At 50.1% G+C, this 27,957-nt stretch overlaps 12 protein-coding genes across 12 annotated transcripts; 9 read left to right on the plus strand and 3 right to left on the minus strand.

Annotated features, from left to right (window-relative positions):
* Positions 1 to 111: 111 nt before the first annotated feature.
* Positions 112 to 1,225, plus strand: M438DRAFT_349340 (uncharacterized protein). The gene is made up of 2 exons (XM_029906374.1): positions 112 to 820; positions 882 to 1,225. Exons 1-2 carry the CDS (start codon positions 245 to 247, stop codon positions 975 to 977), a joined length of 672 nt encoding a protein of 223 aa, XP_029756038.1. The 5' UTR covers positions 112 to 244; the 3' UTR covers positions 978 to 1,225.
* A 671-nt stretch (positions 1,226 to 1,896) lies between these two features.
* M438DRAFT_122371 (peptidase C15, pyroglutamyl peptidase I-like protein) lies at positions 1,897 to 3,289 on the minus strand. The gene is made up of 4 exons (XM_029898755.1): positions 3,264 to 3,289; positions 3,104 to 3,207; positions 2,817 to 3,007; positions 1,897 to 2,617 (listed from the first exon to the last, which is right to left on the minus strand). The coding sequence occupies exons 3-4, from the start codon at positions 2,853 to 2,855 to the stop codon at positions 1,913 to 1,915; spliced, it is 744 nt and encodes a 247-aa protein (XP_029756039.1). The 5' UTR covers positions 2,856 to 3,007; positions 3,104 to 3,207; positions 3,264 to 3,289; the 3' UTR covers positions 1,897 to 1,912.
* Positions 3,290 to 3,908: 619 nt separating this feature from the next.
* On the minus strand, positions 3,909 to 5,598 carry M438DRAFT_349343 (translation factor). The gene has a single exon (XM_029906375.1). It carries the CDS (start codon positions 5,402 to 5,404, stop codon positions 4,031 to 4,033), a length of 1,374 nt encoding a protein of 457 aa, XP_029756040.1. The 5' UTR covers positions 5,405 to 5,598; the 3' UTR covers positions 3,909 to 4,030.
* Positions 5,599 to 9,072: 3,474 nt separating this feature from the next.
* Positions 9,073 to 10,222, plus strand: M438DRAFT_400273 (uncharacterized protein). The gene is made up of 2 exons (XM_029909460.1): positions 9,073 to 9,393; positions 9,448 to 10,222. The coding sequence occupies exons 1-2, from the start codon at positions 9,373 to 9,375 to the stop codon at positions 9,997 to 9,999; spliced, it is 573 nt and encodes a 190-aa protein (XP_029756041.1). The 5' UTR covers positions 9,073 to 9,372; the 3' UTR covers positions 10,000 to 10,222.
* A 1,751-nt stretch (positions 10,223 to 11,973) lies between these two features.
* On the plus strand, positions 11,974 to 12,486 carry M438DRAFT_122416 (uncharacterized protein). Its single transcript, XM_029898756.1, has one exon. The coding sequence runs from the start codon at positions 12,111 to 12,113 to the stop codon at positions 12,417 to 12,419; it is 309 nt and encodes a 102-aa protein (XP_029756042.1). The 5' UTR covers positions 11,974 to 12,110; the 3' UTR covers positions 12,420 to 12,486.
* A 339-nt stretch (positions 12,487 to 12,825) lies between these two features.
* On the plus strand, positions 12,826 to 14,067 carry M438DRAFT_327372 (uncharacterized protein). The gene is made up of 2 exons (XM_029903172.1): positions 12,826 to 13,410; positions 13,464 to 14,067. The coding sequence occupies exons 1-2, from the start codon at positions 13,222 to 13,224 to the stop codon at positions 13,719 to 13,721; spliced, it is 447 nt and encodes a 148-aa protein (XP_029756043.1). The 5' UTR covers positions 12,826 to 13,221; the 3' UTR covers positions 13,722 to 14,067.
* Positions 14,068 to 14,858: 791 nt separating this feature from the next.
* Positions 14,859 to 15,502, plus strand: M438DRAFT_369108 (uncharacterized protein; the record flags this gene model as incomplete). Its single annotated transcript, XM_029908086.1, has 2 exons — positions 14,859 to 15,136; positions 15,191 to 15,502. The coding sequence occupies exons 1-2, from the start codon at positions 14,927 to 14,929 to the stop codon at positions 15,500 to 15,502; spliced, it is 522 nt and encodes a 173-aa protein (XP_029756044.1). The 5' UTR covers positions 14,859 to 14,926.
* Positions 15,503 to 16,853: 1,351 nt separating this feature from the next.
* On the plus strand, positions 16,854 to 18,691 carry M438DRAFT_305445 (uncharacterized protein). Its single transcript, XM_029902229.1, has 2 exons — positions 16,854 to 17,167; positions 17,239 to 18,691. Exons 1-2 carry the CDS (start codon positions 17,077 to 17,079, stop codon positions 18,360 to 18,362), a joined length of 1,215 nt encoding a protein of 404 aa, XP_029756045.1. The 5' UTR covers positions 16,854 to 17,076; the 3' UTR covers positions 18,363 to 18,691.
* A 373-nt stretch (positions 18,692 to 19,064) lies between these two features.
* On the plus strand, positions 19,065 to 20,588 carry M438DRAFT_349346 (uncharacterized protein). Its single transcript, XM_029906376.1, has one exon. The coding sequence runs from the start codon at positions 19,187 to 19,189 to the stop codon at positions 20,462 to 20,464; it is 1,278 nt and encodes a 425-aa protein (XP_029756046.1). The 5' UTR covers positions 19,065 to 19,186; the 3' UTR covers positions 20,465 to 20,588.
* Positions 20,589 to 21,015: 427 nt separating this feature from the next.
* Positions 21,016 to 21,483, plus strand: M438DRAFT_339406 (uncharacterized protein; the record flags this gene model as incomplete). Its single annotated transcript, XM_029904215.1, has 1 exon — positions 21,016 to 21,483. The coding sequence occupies one exon, from the start codon at positions 21,016 to 21,018 to the stop codon at positions 21,481 to 21,483; it is 468 nt and encodes a 155-aa protein (XP_029756047.1).
* A 598-nt stretch (positions 21,484 to 22,081) lies between these two features.
* Positions 22,082 to 23,973, minus strand: M438DRAFT_282957 (acetyl-CoA synthetase-like protein; the record flags this gene model as incomplete). The annotated part of the gene is made up of 3 exons (XM_029901340.1): positions 22,082 to 22,805; positions 22,860 to 23,725; positions 23,782 to 23,973. The coding sequence occupies 3 exons, from the start codon at positions 23,971 to 23,973 to the stop codon at positions 22,082 to 22,084; spliced, it is 1,782 nt and encodes a 593-aa protein (XP_029756048.1).
* A 2,068-nt stretch (positions 23,974 to 26,041) lies between these two features.
* On the plus strand, positions 26,042 to 27,577 carry M438DRAFT_282926 (uncharacterized protein; the record flags this gene model as incomplete). Its single annotated transcript, XM_029901338.1, has 1 exon — positions 26,042 to 27,577. The coding sequence occupies one exon, from the start codon at positions 26,042 to 26,044 to the stop codon at positions 27,575 to 27,577; it is 1,536 nt and encodes a 511-aa protein (XP_029756049.1).
* Between the last annotated feature and the right edge of the window lie 380 nt (positions 27,578 to 27,957).

The following is a 27,957-nucleotide window of genomic DNA, read 5'->3' on the forward strand; positions in this document are numbered from 1 at the left end:
ATCTCTTCAACAAAGTATATGTATCGCAAGTGGTTCTGCATTTGAAAGCGGCCACTCAAAAGCACCTGCCGCATGAAGACACCGAAGATGTGCTTGGCTCTCAGGCAGCAGAATACATCCTGCTCCATATATGTGTGGGAGTAAAGCTGATTCGAAAAATGTCATTTTGACTCACTTGCAATTTGAACCAGCACTTCCTTCCCTTTTCCAGTACTGAAACACTTCAATCATATCAACTGCAAACATGGCCTTCGAGATCACACCCATGCGAGACGATGAAATCGATGTCTACAACAAGATCTGCTGGGACGCTTTCACTTCAGTCCCAGACAGTCTAGCACTACTCCTCTACCCTGGAGGATACACAGAGGCCGTACAGAAGTATATGCGCAACAACACCATCGACTCCCTCTCCGACAAATCCACCTCTTACATCTTCGTCCGCGACATCAATACGAAGCAAGTCCTAGCAGTAGCTTGCTGGTCCTTTCAAACCACAGATCTAACCATCCAAGAAGTATTGGACAAGGAAGAAAAGGCAAGGAAGGAACGCGCGGAGCAGGAACCCATCCCCGGTGTCGATTCCGCCGTGATGAACGACTTTCGTGAAACAGCGGCGAGACTGCAGAGGGAGAATTTGGGTGGCAAGGCACATGCATTGTTGAAAGTGCTTGTTACGCATCCGGATGCTCAAAGACGGGGCGCCGGTGCTGCTGCGTTGAAATGGGGGTTGAAGAAGGCGGATGAGTTGGGTGTACCGGCGTATCTTGAGGCTTCGCGTGTGGGTAGACCCTTGTATGCTAAGCATGGGTTCAAAGAGGTGAGTATCTGTTGGTCATCAGGCGTAAATCAACACCGAAGCTGATACTGTGGTCTGTTAGATTTGTGAACTGCCGCTCAACGCTCGTAAGCATGGCTACTCGCGTGATGGCATGAATTGGTGCATGCTCAGGGACGCGAAGGTGCTTGCTCAATAAGAGCTTGATGGCTGATCGCTCTGGGTGTAATGTGAAGGAGGACTTGGGACCGCTTGCAGCGTGTGAGACGATATGTTGGATCATCATGATGTCTGCGTATTGTAAGCCGCTCAGCCGGTCGTGTGCCAGGTAGTAAGGGTCTCAATGTTTCTTGGCTTTTTCGGAGGCATGGCCGATTCCCCGTCTGGTTCTTCCTATTTTCGAATACTTCATTTAGTCTTTGAGATTCATTCTTTCCTTCCTCTCCATTTTCCAGCTTCATAAAACCTTTTACTGGCGACTTTTGTGACATGACAAGTCCTTGTGGTTCTGCGAGTGCAGTTTGCCAGAATTCGTAGCGACCAGAGGTATATTACCGGATTTGGTAATCCCCAACGTCAAGCCAAAGAAATATCAGGTCTGTGAAGCGATCAAGCCGAGAGTGCACAACGTAGTGGGTAATATGCAGACAGGTTGCTCATCAATTCTTTATTAGGTCATCTATCGTTACACATGGATGAAACAATGTACCCGAGGCAGAAGTCTGGGCCTGTTTATGTACCAAGACTAGAGCATATCTTGGAGGATGCCCTCTTGGTCAAAGGAGACAGGCAGGCAACCTGGCCAGGACTGCCGGCTCGCTACTTCCTGGGATAATGTCTGAGCATTTCGGAGCCTTCTTTGCTAGGGTCAGCATTCGATGCCCATAGCCGTTGCATCGGTATCTGGACTGGAAGAATGGCTTGTAATTCGACACTGAAGCGATGCAGCCAGATTGGCATGTCCACCCTCTGTGGCCTTCTGATACTCCGTCACAGTCTGGCCGAGGCAAATATCACCAAATCTGGATCGAGGAACCTCCCAAACCATTCGCCACCTCAGTCTCCCATTGGATATACCCGATGCTCTTTGATTCATCGTTGATGATTGATTGTGATCACGATGGTATGCCTTCGTTATGATGCCGAGGATTTGGCCGAGGTATTCCTGTGCATGTCCCAACTCTCGGCTAGAGCTTGCATGAGGCAGATGGTGACATGTCTGGCTCTCCGCAGTTGATCGACAGTATTCTTGGTTGGCACATTCAGGAACATGACAGGAAGCAAGTCCATGGTGCGCGGGGTATTGGGGGTAGCATTCTTTCTCCTCCAGTGTTCGGCGAGAACGGAATAGTGGAGGAAGTCGCAGATGAAGTGACCTGGATCTCTGCTTTGGCGAATTCTCACGGCGCCGAGTTCTGGCGAGACTTCAGGGCCGTCGAGCAATTTGCTGCGCCAGCGTTGGAAGACATTGTCGACATCGAGAGTGCTTTCAAGCTCCTTGGGGCAGCCTCTGAAAAAGCCGTCGCTCTCGTCCTTGGGGAGCGAGAAGCCTGTGATGTCCGTGTCCGTGTCGTAACCGTCGCGACGGCCGAGTTGTTCGATCGAGTACAAGTCTTGGTGCGGGCGCATACCGAAATGCAGCCAAATGTCGACTTGATGGGCGTATGCGTCATAGAGGCGCGGGACTATCGTGCGCACCTCGTTGTATGCGACAGGAATGTCATAAGGATGGATGAAGACCTGGACAGGGACACGGCATGTCGGCGTTGGGGGAAGGTATTTCGGCAAAGTCGTCACAACCGAGTAGGAGAGATTGCCGGGGCCGGTTCCATCAAAGGGCTGTGGTGGGTTCAATATCAGCGACGGAATTGATCGTGGCAGTTTTTGCCTGCCATTGTTGACGCTTGGAGCTGGCGTGCCCGCTATCTGGAGTCATCGGCCTGTCGACGACGCATTGCCCGGACTCGCTGATGACGGCGCGTCACCGAGACCTTCTTCAGGCGCGACAATTGCTTCGACACGTAGAGATTGCACTTACTCCGAAGCCTGTGACCAGGATAGACACGGGTTTGGCCATTGCACGTCAGTCCATGTGTCGACGTGGGAGAGGCAGCGTTGAAGACAAGACAAGACAGGACAGACTGGGGAAGGTCTTCAGAAAAGGATCCAGACCGTCGGAAGGAAAGGGCGATGGCTGCTTTAAGAAGAACAAGCACGCTAGCAAAGGCCCTCAAGTCAACGACAGCCTCGGATCTCCGTCCATGACCTTGAACAATGTCGTGCCATTCGATCCAGGAACAGATGGAGTTTGGTCCGCAAGCTTACCTGCTACATGACCCCAGCTTGCACCAGTTCATGACTTCCCCGAGTCCAACAGCTCTCCTCTAGATTACGGAACAAGAAGGACGAACCGCACACGAGGGCCACTCCTGCCTCTTGCCTCTTAGCCGAAGCTACATGAACATGCTTCAATGTGTGCACCCACCGGCCTCAACTCCGCCGAACTTTTCATTCTTGGTTTACTGCCTATACATCTCTTCGCCTACTCATCACATCCATCACCGACTCAAGACCAGATTATGTAGGCATAATCAAGACTCACGTCACAATGCCAGTATTGATGGGGAAAGTATGCGGCGGACCTGGCCCCGCCGTCATGTTGATCAGTGCGAGAGTTGAGCCTCAACCGGCAGTGGGCGTGCTGAGAGCTTGCGGCTCGGAAAGTACAGCATCCTGGCACGCTGTTTCCTATATCTTGGATGTGCATGCGAGATCATTCCCCTTATTGCGATTGACGAGTCGATTACCATGCAGGATGTGTAAAAGATAATCGACATGTATACATTGCCCTCATTCAGGGGTCTTGCAAACAAAGCCCAGGACTTGTTGGGTACGGTGATACCCGGGCATGCAATTTGGAACCAAGGGACCCTATTGTCAGGTTCTGGATGCTCTCGCCCTGCATATCGAGATATGGCCTGCCATTTTCATGTTACTAATGGAAGCATACCACCTGAATTTAACGTGCATGACATCTCAGCTGGCAATACGAGCGCCGAAATGCTGTAGACCATGTATCTAGATATTGTGATCTTGAACATGAAAAGAAATCAATCATTATATCTATAAAGGGACCATGAAACGTCGTTGCTTGCTCCAGTTTTTGATTCGGAAGAAGCTCCGAGTTTGATGCATTCCCATTTATGGCAATTTCTAAATACCATCCTCGCGCTCAGGTCCGCTTCCCGGCCCTCACAGCTGTTCAAGCTTGACCTCGGCAGCCTTGCGCAACCTATTCATAACTGCCGCCGCAATATCGCCTTCTTCGTCATCAATGCCTTCCACGATGATTGCATCCACATCCTTGCGATCGAGTTCTCTCAATGCTGAGAACAGGCCACGCGCTACACTCGCCGTGTCCGGGCCTATGCACATGTCCCAGACTGTGAAAGGTTTGCCTCCATGTCCAATGATAACCTCCTCCGCGTGTAGCTGCTTCTTGTGTCGTGAAGTTTCTTGCAACATGGCTTCTAGAGGTGATGCGGAGGTACCAGCGCCTTTCGGAGTAGACTCCAGTGATGCCACTTCTCCCGCCACTTCTCCCTTGGCAGCTCCATCTCCCATTCTCTTCCATCTCTTCGTCCTGACCAAACCTACACTGCCGCTTGAGCCGAGTCGACGTGCCAGATCTGAAGAAGATGGTTGCTTGCCTCCCGTAGCTTCCACCAACATGACCGGTGCCTTGGGTGAGTAATGTCGGTACTTCATACCCGGTGCCCTGGGCGCAGCATCTCCTTTCATAGACACATCGTGGTAGCCTACCACTGTATCCTCCCATCCTGGTACTGTCCTTATCAGGTCAATTCCTATGCCGCCAGGTCTGAGCACTGCAGGGGGCGAGTTCAGTCCGTCCACTACCGTGCTCTCGACACCGACATCACAAGGTCCGCCATCCACAATCCACTCAATACGACCATCCAGGTCATAGCGTACATGCTCGGCTGCTGTAGGTGATGGTTTCGTCGAAGCATTTGCAGAAGGCGCGGCCACGGGCACATCCGCCGTCTTTATTAATGCCAGCGCAAGCAAATCTCTGGGCATTCTCGCACCGAACGTGCGCAATCCTGCCGTGACTTCGGGTGCGAGTTTTGAATCTTCCGGTACCGGGAGGATGATTGTGATTGGGCCCGGCCAGAATCGCCGAATTAGAGGATGATATATTTGTGGAATCGGATCGATGTCGGCTGATGAGTTGGGAACAGAGATTAGTCGTCGAAGCTGCTTCAAAGATGCGATATGTACGATTAGAGGATTGTCAGACGGCCGCTGCTTGGCTTTGTAGATTCCTTTGACTGCCGCACTGCGAGTTGCATCTGCGCCCAGTCCGTACACTGTCTCCGTAGGGAATGCGACTGGGATATCCGAGTGCTTGAGATTTGAGGCGGCCAGTTGCAAGTCTTTTCCGTCTTGCGTCGTGCCATCCAGTGTCAGATCCCAATCTTCCAGTGGCATTCCTGACTCTGTAGATCTGTCCGAGAAATGACCAAGTTTAGTAGGATCTATGGGCAGAATCTGCGTTCGTGTACCTATCGCCATCGCGGCGGCAGTGATATGATCAGAGCCCATCGTGTGAGCTTCGTCCTTGGGAAATATTATGCGACTGTTCCTGAACGATTGAAAGGTCCGACGAAAAGTTGTCGCTCCAGTAGACAGTCTTGACAGCAAGCGAATATGAGTGAATGCGATGCAGTGAAACTGAAACAATCTATCCACACGTTTCATGTAATATTCAGATGGTATGCTTGCTGATTGTTTCAATTGTGTCGAACAATTATTTTTTATCATGACGATGACTTCAACGAGTATGGAAAAAGCTTGTTCGTTGCTTACATAATCGAAGCTTCCTAAATCTAGACACCTCTACACAGTACAGGCAATACCAAATGAAATAACAGGCACAACGATTAGACAATCGACCTTGAGGCAGGACACATACAAAGAGAGTGATATCTGAGATAGTGAACCCAACGATGATTTTGTCTCGTTGTGCCAAAACCAACATCTACGCCCAAGTAGATGTTCTTTCCCTCTTGGGTGATCAGCTTTGCAACAAGAGGCACATTGGCCGAAATATCCATCAAAGCAATGCAAAGACGCCATGTACACGAGGTCCAGCACTAGAATCGTGCTCACTACTTTTGTTTTCTTTCAATATAGTGTCGCCGTCGAGATATTGATGCCTTGAAATAAAGACAGGGTGATACAGTCAGCAGCAGATTACCGAAAAGTTTGTCACAGTGGCGATGAGAGAAGAACTATTGCATTATCAATACTCAACATACTCCTACAAATTTGGTCACAAAGACACAAAAACTTCAAAGCAATACAATCCTGATTGTTAGCTCTGAAGTATTGCTCGATCTACCAAATTTTCGATTCTCGAAGTTTTGTGGCATGTCGAAGGGTGGAAGGATCGACCAATAATGAGAACAAATTGAACAGTGAGATACGGGCTTCTGACAGAAAGAATAGCGAGCTGCATCAGGGACCACAAAAACCTATTAACTTGGAACATGTCTATTACGGCAGACGCATCACGGGCAGCCAATATCCGCTCTTCCAACAGTATGTGATACGAGATGGTATCTATCGACTCAAGCCAGACAGTCGTGAGCAGTACCGCGTACTCGGTCCCCAACATCCACATGTAACTCAACCCACACCCATGAGCTTACGCAATAGCCTCATAATCACCCCAGCTCGCCATCAAGGTGAGTGGGGTGCGTCCTTGGAGAACGTTTGTGTGGTTGGGGCTGAGGCATTCGGTGACAGGTCATGTGGTCAAAGACACTGTGTCGAAGGTCTGATACCTGAGTCAAACCGATCCTTGAAGGTGCCAACAGGTCAATCGATAGAAGTTTGTCCAACCCCCTGATCGAGGCACTCCTGAGCAACTGTGGTTGGACGAAACTCAGAAACCAAACTCGAGGTCGCTGCGAACTTTCACAATCGCGTGATCCAAGATGCTTATCAGCGACAGCTCTTCACAAACATTCCGCCATCGGAGGAAGATCACCGTGGGCTGACTCCAGTTTCTGCAGCCTTGCATGGACAAAACCGATCTTAGAGCCGATGTGTCGTCTTGTTTCGTCCGTAAGGCGCGGCCCGCAGTCGATCGAGAGGACTTCAGCTTTAGAGTTGATGCGAGTGAGCTGTCGTTACTAGTTTCGGGTTATGCTTCAATTGAGTTTGAAGGAATGCGGGGAAGTTGGCAGCCCGCCGTGTGAGTTTTGCTTTTCTTCTCGCAAAGTCTTGCCTCCATCAGGTGGTGTCTTTTGAGAAAACGTACTTGGCGTCCATGTGAAGATCTGGACATTCCGTCTGTCGCAGAGCGAAGCCCTTGGCTCTTACCCCTGATCGGTCTGCCTCCTTCCTGAAGCCTCTGGCCAGTTTGCCGATAAGAGCAAAAGCAGTCTTGTTCCGGTGTGAAGAATGAAGGATAAGAGGTGGTGTTGCGTAACGAGCAGTCGGATTTACGAGTCGTTTAGTCTTCGTCGATACGTGTACCAGCAGCGTGTCAAGCCGGGTACCCGATAGCATGATTATTTGCGGGGCTGGGACATGTGGGTTGCGCAAGCCTGACCTCTATTCTTCTGCCGACAGGACTTCTCCACCGTTCTTGCCGAATGGGAATTCGATCCTAGATGGTATCACCAGATCAATCATCATGTCAGTAGAACGTAGCGAGAGACCAGAGGAAGGATATGCTCGGTGTCGGTGGAGGTATCCCAGCAGACGAGATGGTCAGACATTCCCGATTGGAGACCAGATTTTGAAGAAAGCAGTGAGATCTATTGAGCCCTATTCAAATTGTTAGTAGAGAATCGCTAGCACATCAGTAGCCAACCACAACGGCGTGAATGGGGTGAGCGCTGAGGTGCCAAGAACATTGTGTTCTATTCGCTTTTGGGAACGTGAATGTAAACCCTTGGAAGATAAAGCAGGGTCGAGCTTTCTTCCTGTCAGTTGCTGATAGATAGCTAACGAGAATGACACAATGCTTCGCGAAGATAGAGTCCTTGTCCAGCAACAGTTTGAGAGATTGAGATCCTCACCGGACGTCTATCTTGTACCTACGATATCGTGCCTTTCTCCATTCTACTGTACGACAGTTGGTCCGGATGAGGTACTCCGTACCAATACCTCCAAGCTTCCGTTATATCCGCCATGCTTCTAGTGTCAAACTTGCAGAGAAATCCAATCAATCAAACTCTCCGAATTTTGGGAGAAGTGTTCCTAGAGTTTGGATGCAACGGGCTATGCAGGAGGTAGAGTGTGGCTGAGGAAGAGAATCACGATTCGGCAGTCGTGCTGCAGAACATCGTTGATACCGCACGACTCATGTTGTTCTGCGTACGTGTAAGAGCTGATACGAGGTCAAGCCATACAAAATTTTGCTTTCATCTGTGGACATCGTTACAATTCCGCGTAGGCGCTTCGTAAAACACACGTAACTGGTCGCTAGAGAAGGATGCGATGTTTCAAATTCCTGTTGCCTCGCGAGCGATATCGAGCCGCATCTTCTCCGTAAAACGAAAATTTCCGTAGAAACGTCAAAAACGCTGACACACTGCGACGTCATGGTCACCAGAGGTTTCGTACCACCAGTGACAACCAAGGGGGGCAGCGTGTCGTCGAGGGCAGGAAACGACGATTGAAATGAGCTGTGAAACGAAGCGCGTGCGTAATTCTCAACCAATTGCGAATACACGATAGACATGAGAATGCCACAAAGCAATCGTGGCGGCCAAGTTGCCAACTCAAGGCGTGTGGCTCGGCATCGTGGCGGTTGTCGTGTGCCCCGCGAAAGCCGAGCTTCCAAAACATGGTTTTGGAGATCAACGCACACCCCGATCCTTGGCTGGTCTTTCGGAGCCTCATTTTTGGCCAGGGATCAGAAGGTTGTATTGACATCGCGCGATCGCGAGGGACTACCCCCCGGGCGACTCTAAACCTTATGGACCCTTCCCAGACTGCCTATTGGACACGCACCTATCGCGACGATTTTCAGGCTTCTTCCAAGCCAAGTCGACCCACCTTCGTCAGAGTTTACACAGAAAACAACTTTTGAGATGGCGCCCGATCAGCAGGCACGTCACTTGCTTTCCAACACCGTTGACGCGGCCCACCCCTGCATTCCACGATTTGTGTGAATTGTATGATCCACGACATGTGTTTCCAGTCAAGAAGGGTGGGTTCTGCTGCATGATAACCCACGCTAATTTCCTTCGTAAACATTGTGCAATTATCAATAATAGCTCTGAGCTATTGTACATATATCCACTGGTGCACCCTGATCCCGAGTCTTCCAAGTTTCTACTATCTTATATCGGTCTTCTTATCTCGAACGTTACCATCGTCTACCATCCCAATCCTTAGTGCTCTCTAGGACAACAGCATTCCTTCACCATCGTCGCACCAACCAATCGGTGAAGCAATATAACATATCTATACTTGACTGAAGCCGGCCTTCTTTCAATCAGTATCTCCAACATCGACCAATATCGACCAACATCGACTAACAGCACATCACAATGTCTTCCAACCCAGAAAAGGTACGTTCGAATTTACATCTGCTTACTCGAAGCACCAAACTAACACACTCCAAGTCACAGCTTATTCAAGCATACATGATCCTGCATTCTCAGCAGACCAATGTTCGTCGACGATTGTCGACCGACTCCAACTCTTCAGGCTCCTCAAGCCCTTGCTCTAGCAGCTCGCCTTCTTCATCATACAACTCTCCTTCCTCTTCCTTCACAGCACCTTCGCCTGCCTTCTCATTCTCGACAAAACCTTCTTCTCCAACCACCGCAAGAAGACACTCTCGATCATCTTCAACAAGCACACGCCGAAGCTCGCTATCACCACCCACATCGCCGAACAGGACCACCATTCCTCCCATTCCTGAGGAGGAGACTCTAGAAGCACCACCACCATTGAGCAACGATGAGGTCAAGCTTGCCGACATCTCATCAAGGATCAAGAACACTCTTACCGACTTGTTGAACTGCGACGCGGTAAAGAGTGACTCTAGAATGAGATCATGGGTTGCTACAAGATTGATGGATGTTGAGCATGATCTCAAGGAGCAGAAGAGACGACGACACAGCTCTCACGCTGAAGACGCAGAGCTCATTGCCTCTCACCTTCGCGTATGAAGTGGTATTCCCACTTGACCTTATGGACCTTTCCTTTGTCTGCAAAACGTTCTGGATATGCTCAGGCATACATCTTTTGAGCGATGATTACACGAACATTTTATGACGGATACATGATTTTGTTATACAGCAGGCGCTTGAGGTTCTTTTTGGTCCACGACAGTACATATACCCCCAACAGTGTGGCTTCTTATTGTATAAAATCCATTTTACTCTTACCATCAGATGTTTTACCTTTCCATCACAGCTTTGTTTCGGTGGAAGCATGCGATCAAGCAACATTTCCTACGACTCACCATCAATGAGCATCCATTTTCGCTCAGAATTCTCCTCGTACTCGTCGTCGCGTCATGGTTTTATCACCCCCTTTAGGCCATGCATGAACGAGACGCTCGAGCAAGTTCGCAGGCCTTGTTTCCGAAAGAGCCGCAATCTCAATAGTGAAGTACTGTATCAAGCGACCGATAGGTGTGGGTGCGTAGAGATGCAGTCAAGATCGTAAACCTTCCTCGACATCGAACAACCTTAACTTGTGGGAATAGTGTCGGCTTTTGGATAAGGGTGAAGGGGTCATCGAAAGTTGGAAGATCTTCCTTCGATCCTTCCTCATGCGGTAGTCGCAAAAGAGGTGTGGCTGTGTGAAAAATGTTCCGATCGAGCTCTTTCACCGACATTGCTGTTTGGAAGGAGAAGCACGTGTTTTGGTGAAGGTGGCTCACATCGGAGTGATCATGAAACACAGTTTCGATCCCTGAGGGCTCCGATCTCGAAACTTCAGTTGACGTTTTGCACGACTGTGGACTCGACTCGAGTTGTGCTTTTGAGCTGGATGATCGACGTGGATGCGTGCGGAGGATCGGTCGGGTCATGTTGACGGAAGAAGTTTGTTCGACTCATGACAACCAATATCGATGAGCGACAAGCAAGAAATTCATTACCAGTGTGAAGAGCGCTCGAATATGAGGACTTGTTTTGGTCGTCAGGCACAGCAACAACACTTCCCAAACTCACGCTTATCTGGCTCCTTGCCAACAACACGAAGTCCGAAGCGGCATCGACACGAGAAAGAAAAGCCATCGAGATCTAACTCGCAAATCATGATTGATGGTCGCAGGAAGGAGGTTGAAGCGGCTGGCTAGAGGGATTTTCTACGAGAGCAATCGTTGTCAAGTCATCGGACATCTCCTTTTCGCATTTCGCAAACGAAAGAAGTCAGGAGGTCAATCTGCCACTGCGGAAGGAATATTTGTTTTGACATTATTGTCAGCGATACGAATAAAGTGTTGTTGATGAGCATAGCGAAATGAAAGATACGAAGTTTCACTAACAAGCGGGTCGAATTGCGACGACAGACAGCACTCTGTAGGTACCAGCCGAAATGAGGCATTGGCGAAGGAGTGTCCTGGAGACTTGACCTCGGGAGGGCTCGAAATTCGGTGAATGTCCCGTCATAGGGCTATATTTGCTGTGATAAGGAGATTACAACGGCTGACAATGATAGCGAGTCAACTCAAGACAACCACTGACCATGATCGCGTGCTTGTTCCTGAGACTCCAAAGAGTCAAGACCATCAACAACCACCATCGACTCCGCGCAACGCATTGGCCTTGATTTGACGCCAAAGAACCGGATTAATTTCCCGGATGTGGGGGATGTGCAGAGCTCGGTTCGAACCAGAACACCCTTGGCCAGCCAGGGCTCCATCACTCATCCATCGAACACAACACCACAGCGAAGCGTGCGATTATTGCGCGGGATGCGTGATGAAGTCTGGCGATTTGAGACATGAAAGACTCAAAATAGCATGAACCATCGCTCTCGCCGGCTCCCAAAATTTTGATGAGCCCTAAGCACGGCGCAAAATCCTGCGAGTCGTGGTTTCCAACGTTCAATAATTGTTGCCTCAGGCGTGCTCCGAAGCGACTGGATCATGGATGTGACGTAAAAGACACCTTCCCTTCACGTGCTTTTTGCTGGAGAGTTGGGAACATGGAAAGCGAAAGGCAACTTTTCTGGAGAGTCGCGGGGAACCCAGTCACACACCTTCAGGCTGGACTGCTTCGCTTACGCCACTGACCGGCGCTTATGCAGATGCTCATTGCCTCACACGATGTTGACTTTTCAGCCCTTCAGCTTGTTGGGCCTGCTTCACCATGTATCGAGGGAAGTATGTCTCAGCTGCACATCCTTGAGCGCTCCTTCCCTGCCCCAGCGATCATCACTCTACATCTCGCATCTTGTTACAGCCGAACATTTACTCGAGTACGAGAAGGAAGCTTCTGTTCCTGAGATGGCCGTTCGGGATGTTGCTTGTCATTTCACCATACTTCAGGCTTATGCAGGAACCCATGTTGCCCTTGCAGAAACTCACTCCAAGACATTGAGAGCGAAGAAGGTGGCGCTCAACGTCGAAGTTTAACCACCCAAGAATAACCAAAATTGACTGGAAAGACACAATGTAAGCGGAGATGGCACCTGGGGCTGGCGTGAGAAGTGGCAATTTTTAGAGTCAATAGTCCACTCGCAATTGCGCTAACATATTCCCTACCATTCATCAAAAGACACAGCCACTGGCTGGAAGGATACGAATGTCGACGGCCCGCATTGGGGATATGGGAAATTGCATGGGCACATGGCTTGTCGCCACTTCGAGTCGTGGATACGGGGTAGCCTGGCTCTGGATCCTTGTACACACTCCAGTTCTGGTCCATTGACAGCTGCTGGTTGCCGTGTGAATATGCAGTTTTCCTCTGTCGCAATGCTGCAGAAAAACAGTTGCGAAAGCGATACTGCCGGACGTTCAAACAGTTGAAAAAGCGTTGATGGGATTGCTCAAAGAAGTTTGCCTGACAAGCAACGGCTGAACAAATTCGAGATCAAAGTTGACCGACAGGTGAGACCGACTCTGACTCTCCAATCCCAGGGCTTCCTCTACACATTTCGCTGGGATCCGGGCGTGGGCACTAGCAATTAGCGGACGAGCCGACTGAGGGTGAGGCTTACGCCAAGGGTCAGTGCGAACAAACACTTGACCATGGCATCTTTGGTATAAAGCACTCGAGTTATCCTCTGGCAAATGCTTTCCTTTCTCCATCCACTACATTCGCTAATAACAATCATCCAACTTCGACTTCGGTCTTTACACTCGCTTCAGCAACCAACCCATTAATATAATCACTCGCCTTTTCCCAAACCACCACCACCAACCCAACACCATCAAAATGCAGTTCACCATCGCCGCCATTGCTGCCTTCGCCGCCTCTGCCTCTGCCGCAGCCCTCAACACCACTGTTGCTGCTGCCCCCGTCTACGTTACTGAGGTCGTCACCCACTTGACCACTTTCTGCCCCGCCAGCACAACTTTGACTGTTGGATCTCACACCATCACTGTCAGCTCTGCTACTACCCTCGTAAGTTATCAGTGCCCAAAATAGTGTACAACATCGACTAATGACGAGAAAAGACTGTCAGCAACTGCGATTGCACTATCGTGAAGACTTCTTCCATCCCCGTCGCTGCTCCTACCGCCCCTGCTGCCACCGCCCCCGTTGTTACTGCTCCCTACGTCAACGGCACCATTGCCACCTCCACCAAGGCTTCTGGTCACGCTTCTGGCACCGGCGCCGCTACCACCAAGCCCGCTGCCTTCACCGGCGCTGCCAGCATGAACACCCTCTCCGGTGCCGCTGCCGCTCTCGCCCTTGCTGCCTTTGCCCTCTAAATGTGTTGAAAACACTTCAGAGCCGGGTCTGAGATGGTTATAATGTTTTCTGATCATCTGGGGCCCAAGGGCGATCTTTATGGATGAGACATCTCGTATATCCTGTACATCTGCTTGGTGCTCATATCTGCTTTTATTCTTTTCTGTTTCTAATGATACCCCCATCTCAAGGATGAGGTCATGGTTATATACCACCTGCAAGGGTTTTTTGGGCTTGCTGTCAATCTTACGAAGGAAAAATTATCTGTTTAAAACTTACATCTTTCCCTTTGTCCAGAGAGTGATTTATGGTTGATATCTTCTGTAGTCGCTCTCTGCTGGCAATCCATTTTTTGTGCCTTGCAAGCTTGCTTTTCCTCTCTATACGCGACGTTGACAGTTTGCAGTGATCGATTCGTGGCTTGCTTTGGATAGCGAGCGTTGAAGTCTATTTCCCGGTATGCCGAGACATGCGAACGACTCGTCGTTCTTGGTGTCTTGGATATGAGAAAAGCTGACGACGCAGTCAGGAACGAAAACTTGGCAGGTCCGAGAATCGACTTCAGGAATCAGGGAGGATTGATGGAAACATTGGCCGACGCTGCAAATCCGAGTCTCCTCTTCAACCGATGCGAGCCATCCTCCATCTTCAAAAGGCACGAATATGTTCCAAGCATGCTGGTTTGTTTGTGGGACCACGTCTCTTGACTTCTTCGATGCATCATCGACTACTCTTCTCAACTCCAATGACCATTATGTGCCAGAGTTCGTGCATTCAGTCAGACAAGCAAGTCTATCAAAAGCTTGGAGGAAGCGAGGATTATTCTAAAGACTTGCAACTGAGCCTGATTGACCGCTCTAGCAATACCTGTGCTTCGGCTCTCATGGATTTGCATGATGCTAAAACCACTGAGTTACTGCAGAGTCAACACTGTCTCTCTTTTCAAGTCTGGGAGCTCTGAGAAATTCTTGAAATGAATGAAGCAGTGAAACAGAGATTAACAGTGAAGTGCCGGAAACCACAACACACTGCTAAACATCTGGAAATCATCATTAACAACCACGCAAACCACAACACAACAGAACATTGACTGAACTTCAACATAATGCAGGGTTGGCAAGGCACTCTCGATAACGTGCCCTGGAAATCAGTCAGTGACGCGGCAGTCTCTTGCTTTGCTTGGTTGTCGAAATCTCTATCACCAGCTCCTATCACAACAAACGGAATGCCTACCAAATTCACAATTTCAACCAACAGAATCATCCGAGCCACCTACAGCAAGACCGGCAGACGCAGACGCAGACGCATTCCATCTGTTGCCATGAGAAAGAAATACCTACTCGAATACAAAGCCGCAAGAACACTCTGGGAAGATGATCAGCTTGAAGAATACAAGAGCGCCATGGAGGAACTTCTTGACAAGCACGACGTGCCAGTGAACATCTACATGAGAGTTCTTATCCTGCTTTAAATCTCGACCGACGACCAGGACAAGGCGGAAGATGCTCGTCTGGCCTACGAGACTCTCTGGCAGTTTACCCGCAAGAGATATCTTTACGACCCTGACAGGTGGGCTCAGACCACTCTTAGATGCATTCGCGAATCTCTCAATGAACTGCGCGAGGTGCCAGAAGAAGAGGCTCTGGAGAGGCAGGCAGAAGAAGCGAGAAGAGGATGGAGAAGATGTGATCATCTATTGAAAAATCTCTATGGTGATAGTGACAGAGACAATGAGAACAAAGCTGGAGTATCCAAAGCACTGTGGGGGATCGTTGAGTTTCACTTACGTTTTGAAGGCTAAAGATACCATGCTAAAGACTCTTTGTAGGATCATATGAAGACTGAGGAGCGGCTGAGGTTGCTTGTCTTGCATCCACTACATTCACCGTCCCCATCGATCTTCCTCACCTCAAGTCAGAATATTACACGCGAAAAGTCCGCCCTGGGGGAAGTCGTGGACCAAGGAAATGCCATGATCAACGAGGATGGAGCCACACAATCGAAGAACAGAGAAAGAGTCTAAGGTTGATTCTCAAATGAGCAGTCTGGCGCAGAAGGTGGAACCAGAACACAATTCCTCGTCTGTCATCTTCTCGTGTCATGGTCATATCGAATCTTCCGTACACTTCTGATCCTTTGATTTCATGTCACATCAACACGAACTCACTGCTCCTCAAACACAGACTACCCATCAGGCATTGTATTCCACGCCATCAACATTGTCCCAGACAATCCATCTCTATTCTCATCTTGACACCGAACCGAGGTGAGTCTTTTCGACAGAGCTTTGCTTCTCTAGAATTAATCCTGCTTCGCTTTCACCTCCGCTCTTTTCAAAGTATGCTGTCCATAATGTTATTTGTCCATACTCAAGACGCACCGAGTCGACAATAAATGACAGGTACTATGTTTCCGTCGGCTTTGCGTTTGTCAAGTGCGGATTGGAAGATGATGTTGCTGGGTCGATTGGTCGATTGATGACTTTGAAGCACCAACGGTCCGAGTATAGAGCTGGTTGTTACAGAGACTAGCACATCCCATGGTCATTGTCCGTTTATAGGTACAAGAGACTCTATACTTGACACACGCAGACAGCAGTGTTTGTCTGTCAATGTGAAGCCCAGAAGTAAAGTCGATCAAGTCGATCTCAACGATGTCCGAGTCGTGGCGGGAACAATCAAGTCATGAGAGCGGCAAGCCGTTGGGTCATCGGGCGTCCACAATCCATCGAGATGTTCCGTCAAAAGTTCCGTAGAAAATGGCAGGACAGGGCAAATTTGGGCTACGAAAAAGCAGAGCAATCACATCTGCCTCGCAAATGCAGCGGAATCACACATTTATCCCGGCATGGATCGCGTCATGGTTTGGTCGAATAACCTGTCTCAATCTCCGACCTTACCAGTTGGAGGTTGGTGTTGGTAGGACAAACGCTACTGCGGAAACGTTTGGCTGTGGCACGAAGGTCGCGTTATGCAGGAAGCTTACCGCAATTATGCAAGAGGCGGTCAGAAAGCCAATCAAAGTCATGGACGTGCGTTCCTTCGAATGCCGAGAATGAGGGGCCATTCCAATTTCGGCAAGAGTAGTACTTGCGGCTGGCGCTTCGTCGAGACACGAACTCAACGCGAGGAAGGAGCGAACGCGACCTGAGACGAGTACAGGACATCCAGGTCCCCCTTGTCTACCGCTGCCACTATCCTCTCCACTCATTCTCTCATCAAGGCGCTTACACTCTTTTACGTGTCGGCAGAACAAGCTCAGCATATCCCATATCATTATCATCGTCGTTGAGAAAAGTCTGTGACGACAAAGTAAACAAATCGTAAACACAAGGTCTCGACTACCCGATCGTCGTGATAGTCGTCGCAAGCGACCATGGCGACTGTATCAATGCCTAGACAGCCTTTCGGAGTGCTGGACAGTCCTCGTCTGGCTCATCTGTCTGGAATCAAGAACCGCCAGAATGGTACGTGAGCAATCTGATATGGCATTCGTTGAAGCCTATGATACAGATGGCTGACTGTAGTATGCATACAGGCATCAAGACTCCTAGTCCCTTGTCTGGCAAGACAAAGATGGCAGTTCCGACCTCATCACCTAGTCTGAAGCCTTCTGCGAAACGCCGTCTCACTCCTTCCTTTGACGCATTCGATGCACAAAACGACGACGCCGAGAATGTGAATCCGAACATGTTCCTCTCACCTATGAAGCGTACCAAGATGGAGATGCCCTCAATATCACTCAAACCTCAAGCGTCAAGCACACTACCATCCTCATTCAACTTCACCTTCAACCCTACAAAGACGACACCTACAACATCCATGCCTCCTCCATCCACCGTTCCTTCCCGTCTCACCACCCCGATGAAGTACTCTGGCGTGACCAAGTCGTCGACAAGAACACCACTCACCGCGCCTGCCGGAAGATCTCCCAAATCAAAGCGCGACCGTCGCAGACTCAGCGCTCATACTCCCATTACTCGCATCGACCCTGCCACTCTCTCCCGATCAACTGCTCGCACTGGACTTCCCTTCAGCATCGATGCCGCTCTCACCGCCTCGTTGAAGGCTCCTGCGCCCGCCGCTGCCCCTCTGTCAAAGCCTGTATCATCAATCGAAGATTCAATGCCCAGTTCATGGTTCTTTGCGATTCATGAAGACACTGCCGAGGAGGAGGCCGAGAACCTCATGGAACACTCCACATTGACTTTGGACCTCTCTTCTGATGACGAGTCTACCACGAAAGCCAACGAAGACAGAGGAAAGGAAAATGTAGCGCCCGCCGACTACGACCCCATCGCTTCTTCTTCACCTACTCGCCGTTCTCGTCGCTTGGCAAAGTCAGCTGTTGACATGGACACTGACGACGAGAAACGTGCTCCTCTTGGCTCTCTTGACACAATCGAGTTCATTCCAGAGGGCCTGACGAAAGAGTCGATCGTCATCCTGCACGAAGCTTCCGAATCGTGCACTCTGGAGGCACCTCTCAAGAAGGAGAACACCAAGTTCACTCCACCTGTCATCGTCTCTCCACCCAAGCAATTCGGTATCGCCGATGCTAAGGACGACATCTTCATCTTCGAAGATGAGTCTGCCAGCCCTGCTCTCTCTACAGGCGGAAAGCGTAAGAGATGCGCCGACGATGATGATGATGATGAGTGATGATATTCATCGCTTGCATTGGTGGAGAGTGTAGTACGACGATGTGAAAACAAAGCAACATGGCGTACTTTTCGAGTTTCGATTATCGAGCATTTTTACCGAAGCGGGTATGATTACGACGGCATTCTGGCGTACATTTCATTTCTTCTGTTTGATCATGGCATGGAAGGAGATGGGATATGTTTTGGAGTTTGTTCATGTTTCGGACTTTCGGTTTCTTTTTCTTGCTTTTGCCTCGATATTATTAGTAGCGTTGCCTGGTAGCACATTCGTTCTTTAGATTAGCTTAGCTGTAGCATCAACAATCACACGACAGCAATATTTTTATGCATCATCGGACCCGATTATCTTGTATGTGAAGAGATGCCGAGACCAGACACGCGACTCTTTTGTCGGTCTTCAGCCTTGTGTGTGACAAAGGTCGATGACCCCTCATCGAGGAGTGGTACGGCAGGCGCGGTATGATAATTTCTCAAGACGCTCTGTTTCGGCAGCGATATGATCTCTTGCACACAGTGACTGTCAGCTCTGTACCATTCCCATGCTCGATAGAGAGTTGCACGACATGTGGTTGATGGTGACGAGAATTACCTCTCTGAACCGATTCGCGCTACCCCGCTCGCGCCGAACTCAAAAACTTGTAGCAGGCAGGTGCTGCTCGGTGCTTCCTTCTCTTTTCGTTCTCGAAACATCATCCCGTCAAGCTGGTCTTGTCGCCACTCTCCCTTGTGACATGTAACATGAACAAACAACAACTTGTACAATACTGAGCGTCTCCCTGTTTCATGCTCACAAAACATACCAGCACCGTACAATCTCAAGTCATGGCTCCTTGGTGGCCCTCCTCATCAGATTCAGACAAATCCCAGCGTGATGATGATCCATTCGCCGACTTCCGCCGGTTCGCCGATGAACAGATCAACGCTCTAGTTCAAGGCATCAACTCTCTTCCTGGCTTCAGTTCTGCTTCTCTCGGTGCCGACGAACAACGATGGTCAGACGAAATGAGAGAGATCCGCAAGCGACTGGAAGAAGACTTCCCACCTCTCTTCGCTTCCCTTCTCGGTGCTCCCGAGAGAAGATCATACCTCGGCGGTCCCATCAGCGAAGAAGCTCGCCAGGCTGCTCGTGTCCTACTCTTGCAAGCTCGCAATGCTAGCTTCGGTGTTGACCCAAGCAGGATCCTGAGTCTTTATCAAGATCATGGTCAAGGTATGATGCCCGTTCACAGCAAGTTCCCCATCCGTACCACGACCAGCAACACTACTTGGCTGGGCATCGACTGGTTCAGACACAGCCCGTACTCGCCCGTTCAACTCGAACAACACTCCGCCGCTCATCAACATGGTGGCAAATGGCGTGCTGCCTTTGAAGATCTGCTCTGTGCTCACCTTGACAAGCCGCAAGTCGCTCATGACGCTTGGAAAGCCGAAGACTCTGTCGCCGCATCGGACCCGGACAACCAGACACTGTACAACCATTGGGCCCAACCTGGTATCGACTGGATGCTTGGTTTGCAGTGCAGAGGTATCTTGCCACCTCAGCTTCCAAGCTTGTACAACATCACCCCTGGAGAGACCAAGAAACTCGATCGCGTCTTCGGCAAAATCGTATCTGGAGTTAGCAACTTCTGGACACCATATGGCCGTGCCGTGTACGAGGACTTTACGCAGTTGGCGAGGATAGTGGCTTCTCCTGATGCAGAGGACTTGGTTGTGAGAAGTCAGTCGTTGCCTGAGACGGAGATGGACATGTACGAGAACTTGTGGAAATTCAAGGATGGTCATGAGAAGGAGGAAGCAGATGCACCTGAGTCGAAGCCTGGACTTCTCACTTCATCGCAGTCAGCCTCATTCTCAGACGTTCCCGAAATGCAGAAGCCGAGTGTCATATCAGTCATGACGACAACCGAGATGCGCACCTTGCCCGACGGCACAGTCTACACCAAGCGCGTTCTCAAGAGATGCTTCTCCGATGGCACCGAAGAGAGCAGAGAGGAAGAGTCGACCGGACAGCCTGAAAGTAAAAACAAGTCAGAGGATTTCGATAGCGGACATAAATTGCAGGACAAGAAGGGTGGCGCTGGATGGTTCTGGCATTAATGGGAGACGAAGATGGCGTTGTTGCTTTGCTGATGATTACCATGACTGACCTGTGTCGATAGCTCAAATATTCCTATACCCTTGCCGTAGCTACACGAATCGAATATTCACCTGTCTTGCTCACTCAATCAGTATGCCTTCATATATTCCCCTCCAGACTACCACGCGCAAAAGGAAGTCACAAAACAACAACACCCAAGCAAGAGGTTGTTGTGGTTGTCGGTTTTGGTGATTTTCTGGAGGCGATGGGATGCTGAGTCTGGTATGCTGTTATCTGTTCTAGAGCCTGCTGAGTGGAGTGGTTGGCTTGATGCCGCTCTTCTGTCAGTCAGGGTAGGATGTGGTTAGCGATGAGTCAAATTGCTCATGTTTGCAAAATACCACCACGACGATTTGTTAGCTTTTCTTGACTCATCTGTATGCAGTAGAATCCTTCTTCTCGCGATGGATACCCTGATCTTCTGCTCTTCCAACCTTCACAATCTACCATTTTTCCAAGAACAAGAATTTCAAAAACCATCACGATGTTTTCTACACGCCTTTTCGCAACTATGCGTCAGTCCTTCAGACTTGCACCAACCATCAGACAAGTATCGACGACAACCTCAAGTCAGATTTCCAGACAAGCAACAAGAAGCATGGCTTGCGATATGATCATACCTCAACCATCGCCATGGGAATATATCTGCCCCATCACGCAAGAATTCCACGCCCAAAAGTCAGCACCATCGGATATTCCGTCTGCCTCTACGATGAGAAGACTGTATTCTCAAGTACCTCTTCCTGAAGCTTCGCAAATTACAACATCAACTCTGCAACAATCCAACGAGAGCAAGATCGAATCACCAACTCCGGAGAAACTGGAACAACGCGCACGAACAATCCAGAGAGCGAGTAAATATGGCTATGAGCCTATGCTCGAGGGAATGACGGATTTGGGAATGCTAGAGATTTTCAGGAGAGCCAAGCAGCTGAAAAAGGCAGCGAGGGAGCAAGCTGCGGTTGTGCAAGAAAGCTGATTGGTGTCTGACACAATGGATGCTGCTGGAGAGGGTTGAGGAGTTTGAATGAGGTGCCCGGTTCTCCGGACGTGTGGGATCTGTGGAGGATGATAGAGATCAACGATGGAAAATAACTACTCTAGAATATCATCGCTCTTTCCGTTTGCATAAAATCCCAACACGAGATTTCACCCTTTCAATTGTACAGAATGCTTATGCCAATCTCACAAATACCACCCATATGATTAACCTTGGTTGCAAATATTGGTCTTGTGTGAGAAAATGTAGCCGCAATCTGGAATGAGCAAAGAGCAACACTGTCATCCATCAAAGGAAGTCATGTGGTGCTGCCTTTGAGTGTGAAGTCGCGTGGAAGGAGCGTGGTGTGCCGTATCATCCCGGAGAAAGCAGCGACTTCCTATACAACCGCCTGGCAGAAAGCAAATATTCGGGAAGTCTCAGTAGGACACCTTCGTGGTCTACCAAAACATCACTTCAGCAAACACGATTCTGGAACTCGTTAATTGTCTTTGTCATCATTAGCGCAGTAAAGGGTATCTCGCGAAAAAACAAATTCAGTAAAAAGCAGAAAACCTCTCTGCTGTTCATGCAGTCTTCAAATGTCCAGGCGGGCGATCATCTGCACCATGACCTCATGCTCCTCATCCAGGCGATTGTTCTCCTCCTCTTCGACTCTCTTAGCTTCATCGTCTTGGGTATCGTCATTTTCAGCTTCCTCCCAAGTGACCTCCATCTCCTCTGGTGGACCTGCATTCTGCTCTTTACAATGGTTAAGCCAGCTCTTTATCCATCTCCAAAAGACCTCTTCAGGATGCATCTCTCTTCTCAGAATCTTTCCAGCAGGATTCTTGGGAATGTTGGTCTTGAAGCGCATCTCGAGAGCGATAACCTTGTATTTGGTGAGCCTTTTGTAGCAGTGATCGCGCAATTCTTGCATAATGGCGAACTGAGCGGCATACTCGGGCATGCCAGCCTTCAAAACAATATGCGCAACGGGCACTTCTTCCTGGATTTCGGAGAGAATGTGGCCAAAAACACCGACATCAGCGACAAGGTCATTTGTGAGGAGACAGGCTTCGATTTCTGTGGGAGAGATTTGCCAACCACGGAACTTGATTATGTCCTTTTGGCGGTCTGTGAGGTAGAGCTTTTGGTCGTGCGAGAAGTAACCGATGTCGCCAGTTGACAGCCAGCCATCTTGAAGGGTATCGCTGGTCGCCGAGGGATTGTTATAGTAACCAAGCATGTTGATAGGACCCTTCACATGGAGCATGCCTTGTTGGCCAGTACGACCATCACTACCGTCAGCTCTGATGATCCTAGAAAGAGGTGTCAGTGAATTTCTTGTGCTGTATAGGCGAATCAGATCTTACTTTGCTTCATACGATGGAAGAAGGCTGCCCACGGAACCCGTCTCATCAAGCTCAGGATACCTGAAAGTCGTGATCCAACCAGCTTCAGTCATTCCGTAGACTTGGACGATGCGTGAGTATTTGTGAAACATCCCCAAGGCTTTCTTCTGGTGAGCAGCTGACATCGGAGCACCTCCACTCCAAACAGTACGGATCAAATGGAGTGCTTTGCGTTCATGCTCGGTCATTCCCCAGAATGCCAAAAGGACGGGTGGTGGGGCAGCCATCTCAGTCACTTCGTATCGCTCGACATACTCGACGCAGGCTTCGAGATTGAACCGAGGCATGATGTAAGTGGTGTGGCCAGAAACGAGAGCGTCGACAAGGGCGAGAGGGGCGGTGAAGCCGTGAAAGAACGGGGTAAAGAGGAGACGAACGACATGGTAGTTCTTGGTGCTCTTTTCTTGCAAAGCCAGATTCTCTGTCACGAGGCTCGAGTGCGACCTGGCGGCCATCTTCGGCAGGCCGGTGGTGCCACTGGTCGACATGAGGACGGCGACGGTGTTCTTGGCGAGGGTCTCGTCATCGAAGATGACCGGGTCGACGACAGATGCACCGGCAGGGCCAGCCATGAGACTGGCGAGCGAATGCCGGGCACCAGTCGAAGCACCGGCCTCTCCTTCACCCCAGACGATGATGTTGCCAGCATCGAGTAGTCCCTCCGAGGCCTCGAAGACCGCGGCGAGGGAAGCGGGACCGGAGAGGACGAATTTGGCCTCCGAGACCTCGAAGTGGTGGCGAAGCTCACCCACCTTGTACATGGGGTTGACCCCCGAAAACACACCGCCTGCCATGATAATGGCCAGGAAGACCACGGGGTACATGATCTAACACGCACATCAGTTAGCCAGTCCTTTGAGAAGAGTGTTCATTCATGACTTACGTCGTTCAAATGAACGACACACACCGTGTCTCCGCGCTCGAGGCCCACTGCTTGCAGACCCCGTGCCGTCTTTTCTACCATCTCCTTGGCCTGAGCCTTGGTGATGACCCGCTCAGGGGCGGTGGCATCGATGAGAATTGGTTTGTTCTCATCATATGTCCCGTGGTTCAGGACGAAACGGGGCAGGTCCATGTAGAATGGAAGAGGAGCTTGCGAGCCTGTTGCCATCTTTCTCACTGTAAATACATGGTTAGCCAGATTCTTGACATTTCGCAATGAACATTGCGCTATGAGGTGGAAAAGAGGGTGGTAGAATAATAGGGGATGGCAGGTAGGTGTATGAGAAGACGACGCGTCTGGTCATAAGAGTGCGCCAGGCGCAGGCCTAGAAGAGAGGAGAGCGAATATCCTGCGCATAAGACTCGCGCATTTGGTGAGTTGTGCGCATCGCAGTGGTATGCGCAGATCAGTCGAGGCGAACGAAAGTGGCATGGATGTATGGAGAGCCATTGACTCGATAGATGACGTAGAAGAGGATGAAATTGATGACCAAGGGGTGACTTACAATTGGTACTTGATGGCGACGTGCAGAAGAAAGAAACAGTCGGAGCTAGAGTTTGGATGCAGCATTTTTACGCCGAGCCCTGCGTTCGGGGAAGCAAACGACTCAAACGCATTCGTAGCATTTTGTCTTCCCAGACTCCTGATCCAGTATCGGAACATTGGTGGAAGTGCAAGATAGTACTCGAAGGTTCCGAACTTGCCGCTGAGAGCTGAAGCGTGTTTAAGATGTCCAGAGCTCTCAGCGGAGAGCTCAAGATATCATAATTGGTTCTTGCATTTTGATGGGCATCTCAGATAGGTGTGGGCGGTGCAGGAGCTGTTGTTGGTATAGAGCTTCGACGCGACATGAATACGAATATTGCTGGATTTCCTTACGCTCGTTGTTGGCGATTGAAAGTATAGCTTTGTATGGCATATAGTAGGCGCAACCAAAAGACGCGAAAGATGGTAGAGGGGCACAAACGAAGATGTATTGATGTGATTAGCTACGCGATTATGTAGCCGAAGATTAGCCCTTATCGCAGCCGTTTGCGGCGTGTTCCGAGTGCCCAATCAGCGTCGTCTTTGCGACCGATGATTACCCCAATCGTGACTTCTCCATTGAAGCTTGCTTCAGACGTGACCTTAGTACTCTATCATGACTTTTGTAACAACAATCTGCAGATCTCAGTCCATCCAATAACGCTAGCAGCAAGTCGATGTGCCCTGTGAGCAGTTGGCAGTCTGTCAAGCATACAAGCTCTTGATGACTGCTCTGAAAACGGTATGATGGCCATCTGTCGACGCGTCAAATGGTTGAGCAAATGTCGCCATGCATCCAGAAGTTTTGAAGCAGAGCTTGATGTGTAGGAAGCATCTGGGTGCGTTATGTGTACTGACGGTCTCTTTGGTAAAAAGGAAAGTGTGGTAGAAAGCAGGACAATCAGAATGCATGCATGCAAGTTCTGGCGTTTGCTGCATCTAATGGAATCATCAGAAAGCAGCACCAAACGACACAGGAGCCGGCAAGGACAACGGAGAGCGCAGTAAAGGGGAGCATCTTGAGAGACCGTGAAGTAGAAGGCACACCTACCTGGCTGGGATTGACTGGATTTCCGGAAACACCAAATAGGCAACTGCGTGCTCTATCAGGAGGCAGCATTATCATCTGGCCCAGCATCATTCCTTGGGAAGTCGAAGCTCAACAGCCCGAGCTTGTGAAGTTGAACGCCGCATCCGATTGCGCGGTCGGTCGATCGGTCGGTAGTGATGATGGTGGTCAAAGCGGAGTGATACTCGAAAAGTTGAGTCTCACCCGCGCTCAACTTTCACCACCTTCAGACCTACGACGACCTACGCTCTTTTCATCCATTGTTCGTTCATTTTTGCACTGTCAGTCTTTTCTTTGTTGCGCTGTTCTTCTCGCCCACGCCTCTTTCTTGCAGCATTTTCTTTCGCCGCTCATCAATTCGACACGCACACTCCTGAAAGACAGCTCTGCCTCCACCGCCCCTATCTCAAGGAGGCATCTGCAGAGTTTTGCTTCGCCTCTTTACCTCTTGCCACCGTAAGTCAATGGTCATGGCTACGACATGCTCACCAACCTTCGACCTAACACTCTCACTCAAAGATGCCCGCACGCCGCTTCTCGGGACCTCCCGCCGCCTCAATGGCCGTGATGATGGAGGTGGTCCGCCCGCGTGCAAACTCGGAGCCCATGGCCAAATATGGTTCCATTGACTTCTCCCCTGATGAGACTCGCCTTGCTCGCGCCCTCCGTCTCCAGGCCAAGCCCTTCTCTAACCTTGGGCTGGGCGAGAAGCAATGGCTGCTCCCTCTGTTGGAGTCTCCTTTTGCTCCTCCTTCCATTTCTGAGGAGCAGGAGGAGCTCTGCGAGAAGATCAGAGACCCCATCGTCGCCGACAAGGCTGAGCTGGAATGGCTCTCTTGCTCGCAGGAGCTCCCCGCTCAGCTGGGCACCAAGACCACCAGACGTTTCTGGAACTTCTTCTCCCTCTACAGACTAATCTTCGCCTTCACCATTCTTGCCAACCTCTTTACCACAGTCCTTATCGCTCCGATTACCAGCATTACCAGCTCAGATGCAGCCACCGCAGCTGCCATCAACCTCTGCGTCGCCATTCTCGTCCGCAACGAGCACGTTGTCAACGCTCTGTTCCGCCTTGCATGTACCCTCAAGCCATCAGCACCCCTCTCCGTTCGTAAAGTCGGAGGCAAAGTCTACTCGTACGGCGGCTTTCATTCTGGTTGCGCTACCTCTGGATCGCTCTGGTATTTGCTCTTCACCATTCTTCTCGGCGTCGACCTTCGTGACCCTTACAAGCGCTCTGCATTCGGCTTTGCTGTCGTCACCAGCGTCCTACTCTTGATCATTAGCTTGGCTGCAATTCCTGCCTTCAGAGTTTCTCACCACAATGCTTTCGAGGCCATTCATCGCTATGTCGGCTGGTTCTCCGTCACTCTCCTATGGACACAGCTCAGTGTCTCCATTGCTACCACAAACTATCTGACTGGTGAGCCTGTGGGCCTATTGATGGTCAAGAGTGTGCTCTTCTGGTGTCTAATCATCATCACCCTGGCCATTATATACCCCTGGAGTCGCCTCAGAATGCGCAATGTCCATGTCCAAGTCCTCTCACCCCGAGCTGCGCTCCTCCACTTCGACTACAAGCGCATGGATGTTTGTCAAGGCATTCGCATCACCGACTCTCCTCTCAAGGAGACCCATTCTTTCGCCACCATCTCCAAAGTCGGTGATGAACAGGGATTTAGGGTGCTCATGTCAAGAGCTGGTGACTGGACCTCTGACTTCATCGACAACCCTCCCACACGCATTTGGGTCAAAGGAGCTCCTATCTACGGTGTCATGCGTGTCGCTCTGATGTTCAAGAAAGTTCTCGTCGTCGCAACCGGCTCTGGCATCGGTCCATGCCTGTCATTCCTCGAGAGTTGCCCCGACCATCCCATGCATGTAGTCTGGATGGGCTCTGATCCTAGAGAATCCTACGGCGACGCTATCGTCAACTCGGTCTTTGAAGCAGACTCTGGCGCATGCATCGTCGATACTTCCAAGGCAGGCAGAGGCGACATCACCAGACTGGTCCACGCCAGATACGTTGAGTCTCAATCCGAGGCAATTGTCATCATCTCCAACGCCATCGTCACCAGACAAGTTGTCAGCGGTCTTGAGTCCCGTGGCATCCCGGTCTTTGGCGCCATCTTCGACTCCTGAAGAGATGTGGATACGACACTAAGAATGTTGATGTGCCTACAGTATCTGTTGAGTGCAGGCATGCATGAGATGTTTGGCGGAAGGAGCACCTGTCATCCTCCCAGTTTTGCTTCGACTGCAAGGATCGAAAAGAATTTCTAATTGTCATCATGAGGGGTGGTCTTGGTACTTGACTCCATTGCTTTTCGTCGTTTCATTTTGTTCTCTTGGTATTGGAACGTCACCCACGGCTCTGGGAATTAGATGCATAGCAGTTTGGACAACCTTGCTTGCAGCCCTTAGTTAGTTTATCCTACAGGTAATAATGATAACAGTTGTTTTCTTGAGTCCTTAGTCCCAGCAGACATCCACTGCCAAGATGAGTAGTCTGTCTTTGAATT

Source organism: Aureobasidium pullulans (genome assembly GCF_000721785.1).
Source record: "Aureobasidium pullulans EXF-150 unplaced genomic scaffold scaffold_29, whole genome shotgun sequence".
NCBI lineage: Eukaryota > Fungi > Ascomycota > Dothideomycetes > Dothideales > Saccotheciaceae > Aureobasidium > Aureobasidium pullulans.

Coding starts and splice junctions, on each gene's coding strand:
- M438DRAFT_349346 (XM_029906376.1), top strand. CDS start 19,187: ATGGCTCCTTGGTGGCCCTCCTCATCAGATTCAGACAAATCCCAGCGT.
- M438DRAFT_122371 (XM_029898755.1), bottom strand. CDS start 2,855: ATGGCCAAACCCGTGTCTATCCTGGTCACAGGCTTCGGA. Junction 2,618..2,816: donor TCCTGGTCACAGGCTTCGGA/GTAAGTGCAATC, acceptor AACCCACCACAG/CCCTTTGATGGAACCGGCCC.
- M438DRAFT_122416 (XM_029898756.1), top strand. CDS start 12,111: ATGTTGACTTTTCAGCCCTTCAGCTTGTTGGGCCTGCTTCACCATGTA.
- M438DRAFT_349340 (XM_029906374.1), top strand. CDS start 245: ATGGCCTTCGAGATCACACCCATGCGAGACGATGAAATCGATGTCTAC. Junction 821..881: donor CTAAGCATGGGTTCAAAGAG/GTGAGTATCTGT, acceptor GTGGTCTGTTAG/ATTTGTGAACTGCCGCTCAA.
- M438DRAFT_400273 (XM_029909460.1), top strand. CDS start 9,373: ATGTCTTCCAACCCAGAAAAG. Junction 9,394..9,447: donor TGTCTTCCAACCCAGAAAAG/GTACGTTCGAAT, acceptor ACACACTCCAAG/TCACAGCTTATTCAAGCATA.
- M438DRAFT_349343 (XM_029906375.1), bottom strand. CDS start 5,404: ATGGGCTCTGATCATATCACTGCCGCCGCGATGGCGATAGGTACACGA.
- M438DRAFT_305445 (XM_029902229.1), top strand. CDS start 17,077: ATGGCGACTGTATCAATGCCTAGACAGCCTTTCGGAGTGCTGGACAGT. Junction 17,168..17,238: donor AATCAAGAACCGCCAGAATG/GTACGTGAGCAA, acceptor GTATGCATACAG/GCATCAAGACTCCTAGTCCC.
- M438DRAFT_327372 (XM_029903172.1), top strand. CDS start 13,222: ATGCAGTTCACCATCGCCGCCATTGCTGCCTTCGCCGCCTCTGCCTCT. Junction 13,411..13,463: donor TCAGCTCTGCTACTACCCTC/GTAAGTTATCAG, acceptor TGACGAGAAAAG/ACTGTCAGCAACTGCGATTG.